The following is a 14,750-nucleotide window of genomic DNA, read 5'->3' on the forward strand; positions in this document are numbered from 1 at the left end:
GTTAATGTCCTGAGCAGAAATCCAACAGGTATTTGCCATTATTATTAGCTTTGCTCTTTTCTCCAAATTTTCCCAAAACATTTTTGTATGTCTGACAATCATTTCCTACTCTGCTAGCTCACCAACAAGAACCAACTTTTCCTTTTTCATTGTGTCAGTTGCTTTCTCTAAAGCCCCAAAAAATTCCTCCACTTCTACCTTAGTAGAACCTTCTGTGGGACCATAGACACAAATAAGTCTCATTGTCCAGTTCCCCATTCTCATATTTGCCCACATCACTCTACTTGAGACTGCCTTCCATTCAAGAAGATTAGCCTTGTTTTAGTGTTCAATACTATGGCTATTCCTTCTTTTCCTTGATTGTCATTGCCTTAATATAGCATTTTATATTTATTGCTCAGAAAGATCTCACCAGTTTTTTGCCCTTTTTTTTGTTTCAGTCACTCCTATTATGTCGATCTGGTACTCATCCAATTCCTCAGCTAGCTCCATTTCTTTGCCATAGTACTGATCTTGAACACTGGTGATGTTGAGTTAGGGTGGGTTTTAGGATTTGTTGGAGTAACTGACTTTTTGCTGTTTGCCCTGGTTCCCTGGCGAAAACAGCCCAGCCAACATGAAATTCTGTCATGTTGTACAATTATTTGAAATTTTGGTTTAAGCCAATAAGAATACAATTTGGTTGGCTAAATCCCAAATTGCCAGCCCATCCATGTTTGTTCAGTATTCAGGTAGATACCTAACAGAGTGCACCACGAGAAGGTGAGGATTAAAATTAGGTCAGAAGCCCTGGTCGGTTCTCCGTATTCCTTTACAGGCTATGTGGAGGTGTCCTCTCAGTTATATAGTTTTGGCCCTTAAGCACCCCTCTTATGAAATGAAATTTGAGGAAAAGAGGCAAGAGGAAGACCAAAAAGGTGGATGGACCAGATAAGAGAAGATCTGGAAATAAGTGAGCTGAACTGGAATAGTCTCACAAAGGAAGAATTTGAAAAAATAGAAAGAAATGGCAAGATCTGATCCACCTGACTGGATATTTTCTGTTAGAACAATGGTAGATGAAGAAGATATTACAGAATATTTTTTGATGTGTAACATATAAAGCAAAAAGATAATAGTATAATCACTTTTTACCTTTTAAATTGTACTTTAACATAGCTCATTCCTAAAATATGAGAAAATAAAATGATTTTTTACTCATATTTTACCAGCCAGTGCCAATGTAGCTGTAGCAACTGAATTTCCTGAAATGTTGAAGAAAATTATTGAGGAGGAGGTTATTTGCCAGAACAAATATTTAACACAAATGAAAGTGGATTGTTCTGGGAAAAAAATGCCTGAAAGAACTTACATCTCGAAAGAAGAAAAAATGCACCAGGGTATAAAGCAGCAAAGGCCAGACTAACCTTATTGCTTGGGGATAATGTATCCACAGACTAAAAATATAATGTCATCTGCATAAAGCAAAGAGCTCAGTTGAAGATCTCTAATTTTGATATACGGCTGACTACTCTTCTTCATAATGCAACCCATACAGATGATGAAAAACAGTACAGATAATGTGAACACTTGTCTCACACCTAATTTAACATCCATCCATCCTACTATAACTCCTTCAATTCTAACTGCTAACTTACAACTGATATATATATATATATATATATATATATATATTTCTCTGTCATATTCAGTTTTATTCCCCACCCATTTTTTTTTTTTTTTTTTTTTTTTTTTTACGTTCTACTCAGGCCTTCTGAATTATAAAGTGCAACACAGCATAAAATGTTTTATACCTTTTGAGCATTTCGGATCAATCTATTTCAGCTACCTTTCCACATTTCAGGTTTGATGGTTTTTTAATACCTAGTGTATAGATATGCACTCCTGATTGCATTCCCTCTTGAATATTTTCTACTACTGTTTTGTTGCTGATATTTCATTTAACAGCTTTCAAAGTAATTATATCAGACATATACATTTTGTCAAGGTCATGCACAAGAATAGTGAATACCACCAGTCTCTCAAAAACTAAGTCTCATATTTCATTAATGATGAAAAGATTAAAGGAGGAATTTTTTGCAGGACAACTAATCAGACACTGCTGAATGACAGTTATGCAGTTGTATACAGAAATAAGAAGACTACAATGGAGGCATTTATGTCAGCTGTCAATTTTTTTTTTTTTTTTGACAATTGACCATTTTAGTTGAAATCTCTTACAAAAACATGGGATGCAACATACCTTTGAAGATGATGGGGGATCTCACAAAGGTACTGCAAATATAGAAAAGAGTCACCAAAAAATGGAATTCTTGAATGTTAGTGGATGACTGTTAAGACATTATCTTATAGATATGAAACCTGCATTCTGCAACCAAAAATCTGCTACTAAACAAATAATTTCAAATCAACATGAAAAGCTCTATAATAATAATAAAATTCTTCAATTCATACTAGTGGTGGTGGTTTAAAATAATGTTCATTGCATAAGGAAAGAAATTAAATATTAATATATATTAATATATTTAACCTAATTAAATATATTAATTATTATAGTTTATTTTTCTCTTCCATTTAACACACAAGAATAATATAAATTAAAGATGCCAAGAAATTATATTCTTGGTTTAATCCTTTATACAAATGTAAACAAACAAAGTTTGCACTTGAAGTAATTTCAGGACTGGGCAACTCATATATAGAAGCTAATGACTTCACATCACTTGCCTTAGTATCCCATAATGCAAAGCACATATCCTTACAGGCATGTATAATGCTATGAATTATGGGAAGGGTCACTACCCAGACGTGATACCAAGGTCGAAGTAATGCAGAAGTCATATTTCCATATACGAGTTGCCAAAAGGTATCACACCTTATTACTAAAATACTCTAGATTAGAAATAGATGATGAAAGTTTTTCCACTTGGTTATACTATCAATGAGAGATACCAAGAAATTACATTCTTGGTTTAATCCTTTATCCAAGTGCAAGCAAACAAAGTTTGTGCCTGAAGTAATTTCAGGACTGGGAAACTCATATGTGGAAGCTAATGACTTCACACACTTGCCTTAGTATCCCATAATGCAAAGCACATATCCTTACAGACATATATAATGCTATGCATTATGGGAAGGGTTACTTCACATAATGCACAGCATTATACATGTGGGAGCCAGAATCTCTAGGTCCCATTGATGAGACCTCAATAAAGGTCGAAACTGGCCTGGGTAGTGACCCTACCCATAATGCATAGCATTATACATGTCTATAAGGATATGTGCTTTGCCTTATGGGATACTAAGGCAAGTGATGTGAAGTCATTAGCTTCTATATACGAGTTGCCCAGTCCTGAAATTACTTCAGGTACACACTTTGTTTTCTTACACTTGGATAAAGGATTAAAACAAGAATATATTTCTTGGCATCTTTAATTTGTAGTATAAGTAGAAAACTTCCAACACATGAATAATAACACACATATATTTGAAAAAAATAGATTTAATGACTCCAAGACCGAGATAACATATAAAGATTTTAATGATAAATACTACTAGTTTCGGCATATAGCAGCCTTCTTCAGGTATTTATAAAGGAAAGGAATACTAATAAACATTGAATTATTTAAACAAACTGTAAATTACAGGTACAAATTGCCTCACATAATCGATACATAAAAACGTTGTATTTTTCAAGTTGTTCCAACTGGCGTGCCATTGTTTGTTGCAATAGTGCGTGCAAGTTCACGTGAACGCCAATATTGAATAACTGCAGCATGGCTATCTGGGATGTTATAACTTAAATTATTATTTAAGTGGACCGGGTTCAGTAGGATTTCCCTTGATTCTATGATTTTCCTTTCAAACTCATCTTCACAGCGAAAAATATTTTCTGATCTATTCCAGCATACAGAGTGGCTTTGTTGGTCATCATTAGGATTATTTGAAAAAAGAACATGACTGGATAACGCAGTTGCATGAGATCTTTTGTATGAGATGTCTGTCTTATGTTCTTCTATGCGTTGTTCAATAGATTTGTTAGTTTGACCAAAGTATGGGATATTGCAATCACACCACAATTTATATACTCCAGGGTACTTAAGGTTGTGATGAGTAGGTTTTGGATGGCTGATTAGAGAGCGGATTTTTGGAAGTGTGGTGAAGAAGGTCCTGATATTATATTTTTTAAGGACTTTAGCTATTTTCTTAGAGACTGTGCTAATGTATGGAATGGAGATGCTACCTTTAAAATTAATAGTCTCTGTTGTGCACTGCTTAGGAGGGTTCAAGAAATTTCTTAATTGTTTTTTCAGAGTATCCATTTTGTTTAAAAATAAGAGTGAGGTGATTCATTTCTTTTTGTAGTTCATCTTGTTCATTTAAGAGAGAACGTGCTCTGTGTCCTAAGGTAGATATAATTCCAAGTTTTTGTGGTGGAAAATGATGAGAAAGATTATGCAGATATCTATTGGTATGCATAGGGTTTCTGTACATAGAGATTTTTAATCTTTCAGAGCATCGTGTAAGCATAACATCCAAAAAAGGTAAAGAGTTATTATTTTCTATATCAGCAGTAAATTTTATATTAGGATGTTGGATGTTTAGATGACGAAGAAAATCTGTGAGAGCTGTGTGCCCGTGAGTCCAAATAATGAATATATCATCAACATATCTTTTCCAAACTTTTGGTTTAAATGAGAAGGAAGATATGGCTTTCTTTTCAAAGTCTTCAAGGAAGATGTTAGCTAGCACTGGGGACAAAGGGTTGCCCATTGCCAGGCCTTGTTTTTGTTGGTAAATGGAGTCCTTATATCTGAAGTAACCAGAATGAATGCCATGCTTTAATAAAGTGAACATTTTTTTGGATAATTTGTCCTGTAGTAATGTAAGTACCTCGTCCGTAGGAACGTTAGTAAATAAAGATATAATGTCAAAACTAGCTAGAATATCATTATCATCGATGGGAATATCTTTAATATGAGAAACAAAATCTGTGGTGTTTTTGATGAAAGATGAAGATTTATTGGAGAAACACTTGAGGTACTTTGCTAAATATTTTGAAAGTTTATATGTAGGTGAATCAATTCCTTCCACAATTGGGTGAAGAGGGATGTTTTCTTTATGAATTTTTTTTGGAACTCCATAGATGCGTGGGATAAGAGGATGTAGAGAGCGTAATGAGAGGCGAATATTATGAGGAAGTTCATTCGCAGTCTTTAACAAGTTGTTTGTACGGTTTTGTAATTCTCTTGTAGGATCTTCCTGAAGAATTGAATATATTGAACTATCTTCAAGTAATCGAAGCATTTTGTTGTGGTAATCTTCAGAGTTGAGGATGACCGTAGAGTTGCCTTTATCTGCGGGTAAAATTTCTGAACCCTCCTAAGCAGTGCACAACAGAGACTATTAATTTTAAAGGTAGCATCTCCATTCCATACATTAGCACAGTCTCTAAGAAATTAGCTAAAGTCCTTAAAAAATATAATATCAGGACCTTCTTCACCACACTTCCAAAAATCCGCTCTCTAATCAGCCATCCAAAATCTACTCATCACAACCTTAAGTACCCTGGAGTATATAAATTGTGGTGTGATTGCAATATCCCATACTTTGGTCAAACTAACAAATCTATTGAACAACGCATAGAAGAGCATAAGAGAGACATCTCATACAAAAGATCTCATGCAACTGCGTTATCCAGTCATGTTCTTTTTTCAAATAATCCTAATGATGACCAACAAAGCCACTCTGTATGCTGGAATAGATCAGAAAATATTTTTCGCTGTGAAGATGAGTTTGAAAGGAAAATCGTAGAATCAAGGGAAATCCTACTGAACCCGGTCCACTTAAATAATAATTTAAGTTATAACATCCCAGATAGCCATGCTGCAGTTATTCAATATTGGCGTTCACGTGAACTTGCACGCACTATTGCAACAAACAATGGCACGCCAGTTGGAACAACTTGAAAAATACAACGTTTTTATGTATCGATTATGTGAGGCAATTTGTACCTGTAATTTACAGTTTGTTTAAATAATTCAATGTTTATTAGTATTCCTTTCCTTTATAAATACCTGAAGAAGGCTGCTATATGCCGAAACTAGTAGTATTTATCATTAAAATCTTTATATGTTATCTCGGTCTTGGAGTCATTAAATCTATTTTTTTTCAAATGTATAACAACCGAGTAAAAGCTGATCGCCACACATATATATATATATATATACACACACACACACACACACACACTGGCAGTGCACAATCATCAAATATATTTTAAAAATATGGGAGGATAGGAAGGAAGAACAAGAGTAAAGAATTATTACTTCTCAACAATAACTTTTTTTTGTTTTCTTTTTTCTTCTTTAAGTCTCTATCGATTTGATTTTCACAGTTTAAAGCTCATTAAAATCACTGTAATAATTATTTTCTGCTTGTACTATGGGAAATAAATTATTGCTATATTTAAGTATTTAGTTTAACATAGCAATGAATCAGTAGAATGCATTTAAATTTAAAGGGCTACAGGATCTATTATTATTTTATGACATTTAACAATGGAAAAAAAAAAATTACTTACCTTCTCATAGCTGTTACATCTCCACTGGCAGCACTGAACAGCAAACCAACGATTTTCAAGCCCTTTGTTTCATACTTCTGTCTCCTAGGATCTCTCTTTTGTGTTGTGTGCCGCAAATTATCATAATGATGAAAATTGAATACCCGAACTAATTCCTAATAAAAAAAATTGGAGTACTGATATCTCAAAGCACTTCATTATCAGTCAAGTAATATACATGTTGATATCTACCAGCAATAAACTTGCAACTAAGTACAGAAGTATTTTTCAGCTATAGCAGGAGCACTAATTTCACTATAATGAATGCTTTTGATAATTTTTCCACAGTTGCATGAATAACAATATCCACTAATGTGGTAGTCAAATACTGCAATACAGCCTACTGACTGACAATTACTGTTAACACATTTCACTTTTATTAAATGATAAAAACAGTCATCAATTGTATTTTTTATAACTGAATCATACTATATAATTTCCTTCTTTTTATAATCAAATTTACCTACCTGATTTTCATCCCAATTTCTTACATGATTCAGTGATTTTTTTGTTTCTCCTTTGCTGCTTACCCTTTGTCCTTCTGATGTCTCTCTAATCATTTTTCAAATTTTTTTCCAAATCCCTCATCATCCATCAAATAAATAACTGGATTTAGTCTAGATATTTCCAAAGTTAATTCAACACTCGATACCCCTTATCAGTTTCCAAAATGTCATGATTCTGTTCGTTGGGACCTTGTTAACAATTCTTAACATGGTTGCTGCCATTTTAAGGCACTACTTTAATATTGCAGTACTCCAATAAAATATCAGGAAATATATAAAATGACTATACAAAAATCAGCAGTAATATTACTATACACAATTCATTAGCCTAAGAAAATAACACAATAAAACAGACAAAAAAAATGACTAATTTCACACATGTTAAATACAGTGACCATTTATATAGTCTTGAACTCAACTCCACCATATTGCCATATGGTAATTATCAAATGCTTTTGCAAAGTTCCAAGAATATTGCTGTATATGATGACTCCCCCCCCCACTTTTCATTCATTATTTTCTCATAAAACATTAGCAGATTGCTAAAGGTAAGACCTACCTGTGTGTTGAGGCTTAAGTGCTGTGAGAACATCATGCTGAAGGTTTTAATGGAATATTTACAGCACTGAGAAAGGATTAAAAATTGATTTTAATGCTTATAATATTTTGTCTCAGTTACTGAGACATCTTCAGGGGATTACAAATAACTTTTGTAACACACACTCAAATACAACACAATACTACATAAAACAAGTAGATGACTCTAAAGTCCTATCTAGGAGGTGCCCTCTATGGGTGTTTGTGGGTTGCCTAGGATGTAAAGTGGGATCTCTGATAATTAATGTTTCCCAAATTTTGGGAAGTTTTATGCAACCGTATCTATTTAAATTTGGTTGATTTCTGAGTACTGCCGCAGATTCTAAAAACAGTGTTTCTTTTTTGAATTTACTATGGTGAAGCATGGTGGTTGTTTTCCAAGCAATCCTGTGGGTTATATCTAAAACATGGTCTGCAAGGCCAGATTGATATAATCTGCAGATATAATTAGTTATACAATGCAGCTTGTGGAAGTAACTCTAAAGAATACTACCCTTCATTTTATTGTTTCTCAGGGGCCTTAAGCAATGTGAAACAATATTCCAAATATGACAGAAATCAATTGAACAATTGATTTCTGTCATATTTGAAGTTTGAACTGAACAAGTTTGAAACTGAACCTGTAAGAAGTATGTACAGAGAATAGGCAAGAAAAATTATGCTATTATAGCTTCTTCTTCCCCCTCCCCCAAATCAAAGTGATCTAATTTCATTAATTGGATTCAAAGTTTCAAATTTGTCAGCCTGCATCCTGTTGAATCAATAATATTCAACTATTCAATATTATTGCCAGCAGGTAGATAATAACTGATGGCCTGGTTGGCTGAGTGGTTAACATATTCACTCTCAAACTAACAGGCTGTGGAGCTGTATCCCACCATGGATATGGATGTTTTGTAAATGTCTTTAGACAATTTCATTGTCTTGCTTAGCTAAATATGGCTTGAAGTGTAGTCTCGCACTTCAAACCATATTTGGAACATTGCTTGCAAAGTTTCATGTTTATGGTTGCTAGAGTACGATTTATGAATTATCTATTAAATTTGGAATAATGATTCTTGAAATAAGCATTGTCAATGATTAATTATGGTACTTAAGAGTCACTGCCCCAACTACTGATGTACTCCAGATGACCATGATGTAAAGGTCAAAACACCGAGTAACTTATTACTCACTCATTCTAGTGGTCTTCATACATTTTATCATAATGAATTTCTACAGTCCAAATTTTTTTAATTTTTTTAAGCACGCAGAGAATTCTGCTATTTCTTCATTATTCATACTTCACTGAAGTTAAGAGAAAAAAAATCAATAATGAAAATTTTAAATTGTGAAATATGTCTATATCATTCTGTTTGAACCTACTGATTTAATCTAAATCCCTACTGAGGTAACAATTCATTGAAGATTTCTTGAATTTTCTTAATGTTCCCAGCTTAACAAAGAATTCACCACTGGTATTCCATGTCCCTCCTAATTTCAGTTTCCCACAGATATGTTCAAGGTGGCATGTTTTCATGAAAGTTTCCAGCCTAGAATAATCTCTCTCTCTCTCTCTAGCCCCCCCGCCCCTGCCAATTTCTGGTTAAAAATCTCTTTACTTCAACTGCAATTGTTTCCATCACTCTCCTAATATACTAACAATCCTTTCTTTCTTTAAGACTAGCTTATCTAATAAAGTCATCTTTCTCAGAGATTTTAATCTCCTAACACCACTTGGTTTTCATTTTCCCCAGGTATTGATGCAGGGTAATGTTATCACCAGTAATTTCATACATGTTCCAATCAGAATGCTGAATAATTATAACCTCTGTTGTTCTTTTAGATATACTTGTGCCACAAGGTTTCTTCAATTCAGAACTTATAACCTCTTTCCATATACACACATATGATCTCTTCATCACTAACAATTCCTCTAAATATAGTTTATAGGTTTTATCATCTCCATCAATTCCTGATATCTACTCTCAAGGGGTGTACAAGATACTATGGGAATATAATATTAAATAATTTAGTATAGATTATTACTAGCTTCTTATCATGATTTTTTTCCAAATTAATCTGTTGCTTATAAGGTTTTCAAGTATTATCGTCACATGACTGCCTCAATTCTCCTAGAGATTCCTCCCATCCTTTTCCTGACTTCCTAGCATTAAACACCAATTTAGATAACCTTTTTCCTTTTCGTAGAAAGGCTTAGATGTTGGTTGTACATGCTTACTAAATAACATAAGGAAATTACAACATACAATAGAATATACATTAATTAAACTTATATTTCCAATATTTCGTCAATGTCAATCTTCAAAGGAACTTACAATAAAGACACGTGCATGCAGGCACTAAACACAGTAAATGAGAAACGAAGCGAGGAAGCTATGGTTTTCCTAAAAGTCCTGATGGTGCACCCCTAGCGGGCTATGTAGGTATTCTTGGTCATTGGGCTGAAGGACTCCTGATGTAAGCCTCCCAAATTTGGGGTAGTCTCATGGAACCAAATTTGTTAAGGTTTGGCATGTTTCTTAAGCCTGAGGCTGATTCCATGAATAGTCTTTCAAATTTAAACTTGCTACGGTGTACTATTGTGGCTTTCTTCCACCGTATTCTATGGCGTGTATCCAGAGCATGGTCTGCAAGACCAGAATGGATGTACTGATGAAACTGGATGTAGTCCTTGTGTTCTGAAATTCTGATATTCGCTGTCCTGTCTGTTTGGCCAAAGAGGACAACTTACAGCTGCAAGGGACCTGGGTATACACCAGGTAGGTTTATTCAATCTGGTTAATTTTCCCCCACAATTTTTCTCAGGATTCTCATCTTTATTTCTAACACAACTCACGGATCTATAGGTCAAAATTGTCTCAAAACTGTCTGGTTTTGACTATTTTCTCTTTTTATTCTTGCTATAGTAAACACTGTTATAACAAACTTCCAAAATGTTCCAAGTGAAGCATAAACTCAATGCTATACGTGACAAACTACTTCTATTGTCACTACAAGTCTACAATAATGAGAGTTGACTGTAAAGATAATTCACTATAGCAAACTATACATTTTTTATACAAACTATACATATATTAATTTTTTTAAGCACTCAGAGAATTCTTCTATTTCTTCATTATTCATACTTCAAATTTAAACTTGAAAATTTGAAATAACAAATTTATAAATTTGTTATTTCCATTTTCATATAATTTGCCATCTTCACAAAAAATTATGACAAATGGCAGAAATGTTTTATTAGTCCTACAGGTTCTCCACCAAAAATGCAGTTGACATTTTCCATGCTCCTTCCTATTTTCATAATTGTCTTTTTAATGCAGATTTTCATTCTACATTTGATAGAGTAGTTATTTAGTTTAGTTAAATGGTCCTGAAGGCTTGTGCTGGCTTCATTTACAAGCATGATATCATTTGCATAAAATAAAGGGATAGGTTTAATATCTCCCATTTTGATGTTTAATGCTACTCTCCTTCATAATGTGATCCACATAGATGACAAATAACAAGGGAAACAGTAAAATCAGATGTTTTACACCTGATTTTATATCAAGTCCTCTTTTTGAAAGTCATTCAATTCTAACTACTGACTTGTGACTCAAGTATGGCATATACACACACACACACACATATATATATACACACACACATACTGCTCTGTATAATGTTCCATTTATATCATTGTGGTGTTTTAAGGGATTCTTTTTCCACATCATTATTGTGCTTTTGCCAGAACTGCAAAACTTAAACCTATATCTTGTTACATTCCTAAAATTTCATGACTGCTGTAAAGTAAAAATCTGACAATCGCTGCTTGAGATGAAAAGTTGGTTTCAGGCCAAAGTTCTTCCTCAGAACTTTGGCCTGAAACCAGCTCAAAATTATAAAGTACTCTTTTGTAATTTTTCTTAGCATTTTAAATATGCTTGCATAAATCTTACAGAGAATATTCAGAATATTCAGCTGAGATGAATATTCTGAATTATTGAATATAGTGACCGTAAAATTTTTATACATCCATAGCTGAGCATTTCTAACTGAATATTATCTACTCCAGCTGTTTATCCACATTTCAGACTTCTGATAACTTTTTCTGCTTCCAATAATCTACTAATTCACCCTGGATATCTTCTACTACTATTTATTGCATTAAACAATTTTCTAAAGGAATTACTCCAGACATCTAGAATATCCCCATTTTCAGTTTTTATGCCACCTTTATATTTCCAATTCTTATACATATTCTTTTCTCCATTTCAAAGTTTTTGTATTAGCTTAGAAACAGAAGAAATACCATTCTAACATTTTTTTTTCTATTCTTTCTTTAAGGGTATAATGTGGCCAAAAACTAGATATGATTTCTTCTTTTTTCAACAGCTTCTTAAGCTTTGTGAGTCTAACAAGTACATTTGATTTTTCTATCCTTGCTAACAACATTACCCATTTATTTGTTTTTTTTCAGAGTTTACCAGTGGAATGTAGAATAGCAGAATGTAGAATGCAGTCTCCATGTAGAATAGTTGCCATAAATGGTTAGCTAGTTGTTATGCATTGAAGATATTTTGGGTTAATATTTCTGAAACATATTTCATCTTATAAGATGTCTAAGTGATCAAGAAAGAATAATTTACTGTGATGATGCATTTCTATATTATCCTTTACAGGATTTGAAACTCATATGTTTCAAACCAAAAGAAATGTGTTATTCTTTGGAATGAACTATAAAAGGGGCTATCATGAATATAACTAACAGAAAGGTACTTTTTCATTTATAGATTAATATATTATTATATTATATTATTATAATATGCATATTACATTTATTATAACATCATATATTGTTCTTTGTTATATTGTATATTATATAAAGTAAATCAAACATTACCTCACAAAACTGGACACCTCTAACAGAATTTCCATATGAATCCAATGGAGGAGACCAGAGACATAATCCCATTACATTAGGGACCACTACCATAGTACAGCCAGATACTCCAGATTTTACTGGAAGACCAACCTAATAAGGAAAATATTTTGTTCAATGAAAATATCAATCAATTGAAGCATAATTAAAATAATTTATCACTTAACAGATCACTCAGTTCATGAAATGCATGTTTTAATGGATATGAATCATGCATAATTTAGAATGATAATAGGAGGGGTCTTAAATCAGTGACCATACATAAGTAAAAAATTGAATTCTGAGTGGCTTCAAAGCTATGGCTGAGTTAATAAAAAAAATAGTGCTGGAATTTTCAACTGTTAAAAATAAATAAATAAATAAAATAAATCAGCAGATCTATACCCAACAAGATGTTTATTTTCAAGAGATTACAGTTCATGTTTACAATAGGTTCTCAAAAATACTACCCTCACTGCAATACACAATGTAGCGCATCTGTATATGCACATGTGGCTTTCATTAGTTAATTAGGGCTGACATTCATAAATATTACACCATTCAAAATACAAATGAATAATCAAATTCAAAATACAAATGATCAATGAATGTTATTATTATTATCTGAGACCTCCAGGGAGTCAAGGACTCATCAAGGGAGGTAATAAATCACCCAAACCAGCTGTCATACCTTTCCTTAAATTCATTCGCACTAGATGCACTCACTATCCATAAAAGCAAACTATTCCATTCACTCACTGCTCTCTGGGAGGAAAAACCTAGCTCTTACCCCTTTCTTGACTGCAAATAAATTTCTAACTTCCATGGATGCCCCCGTGTTCTCTCCCCACCTTCCATATAACAAAAACTTTCATCAGATGATATCCTATGACACCCATTCAAAAGTTTATAGACCTCTATCATATCACTTGTCTTTCTCCTCTTAACCTAAAGTCTGCAATCCACATACAATCTGTCCTCATAATCTAAATCCCATAATCTGGATATAATGTTTGCAACTCTTCTTTGCACCCTTTCCACAGCCTCTCTTTATACCCTTGGAACCTCAGAGAGCATATCTGTGCACAATAATCCAGGCGCGGTCTTATCAAGGCCTTATAAAAGAGGCAAAATGACTTCCTTACATGTCAAGATTTGCTTCGACATTGCAATTATCCTCTGAATTGAATTTGCAACTTTTGCTATGTAACCTTTGAACTTCAAATTCCTGTCCACTAATATAATATGCAGTGGGAACTCTAATCATGCCAAAGTACATAGCACTTACTAACATTAAACTGATAGCTATTTTCATTTGCCCAAATTTCCAGCCTATTCAAATCATTTTGTAAGTGTTGAATATCAGTAGCATTCCTGATTGCCCTGCCTATCTTTGCATCATCGGCAAACAATTGCACATCTGATGTTAGACTCTGCCTGATATCATTAATGTACAGATTGAACAATAATGGCCCAAGGACCGAACCCTGAGGTACAATACTGGTCACCTTAAATCTGGCGGATTCACACCCACTGTATACCACTTTTTGATATCTATCTGTCAATCATCCCCCAATCCAAGTCAAGAGTTTATATTCCAATCCCATTTTCTCCAGTTTATGCAACAGCCTTTCGTGTGGTATCCTATCAAATGCCTTAGAAAAAACCAACATTATCATAGTGTATCTATTCCAACTCAGCCATAACATTGTTATAAAATATAAACAAATTGCTAAAGCATGACCTTCCTTTAGTAAACCTATGCTGCTCCTTGCAGAGTATAACTTGTTTGTCTACCCATTTCTGTATGTGAGTTCTTACCTACTTCTCTAAAATCTTCACTACCACACCAGAGATACTGATGGGTCAGTAGTTAGACACATCAATTTTTGCACCTTGTACAATGGAACTATTATACATTCCTTCCATTCCTGTAGTATCATTCCTGAGCTGAGACTCAAGTTATACAAACATGTGAAAGGTATGGCCAATTCGGCTGAACATTCCTTTAGCACACTTGCTGATATTCCATCGTCCCTATAGACAAATTATTATCCAGGTTACAACAGCTCTTCAACCTCATTTTCATGACCCTATAACTCTTCATCCAATGTAGCAGTAT

The 14,750-nt window shown here is 33.5% G+C and overlaps 1 protein-coding gene across 1 annotated transcript in view; it reads right to left on the bottom strand.

The window, feature by feature from the left end:
* LOC150098795 (glutaminase liver isoform, mitochondrial-like) overlaps nucleotides 1-14,750 on the bottom strand; it is a 270,677-nt gene that overhangs the window by 20,197 nt on the left and 235,730 nt on the right. The window contains exons 12-13 of the mRNA XM_090405753.1: nucleotides 12,611-12,742; nucleotides 6,584-6,738 (exon numbers count right to left, since the gene is read on the bottom strand). Of these exons, the coding sequence (XP_090261879.1) occupies nucleotides 6,584-6,738; nucleotides 12,611-12,742 (287 nt within the window). The remainder of the gene's footprint in view (nucleotides 1-6,583; nucleotides 6,739-12,610; nucleotides 12,743-14,750) is intronic.

The sequence above is a fragment of the Typopeltis vanoorti genome, chromosome 15, assembly GCF_054136105.1.
Source record: "Typopeltis vanoorti isolate ZY-2024b chromosome 15, IOZ_Tvanoo_1.0, whole genome shotgun sequence".
NCBI classification, from domain to species: domain Eukaryota; kingdom Metazoa; phylum Arthropoda; class Arachnida; order Uropygi; family Thelyphonidae; genus Typopeltis; species Typopeltis vanoorti.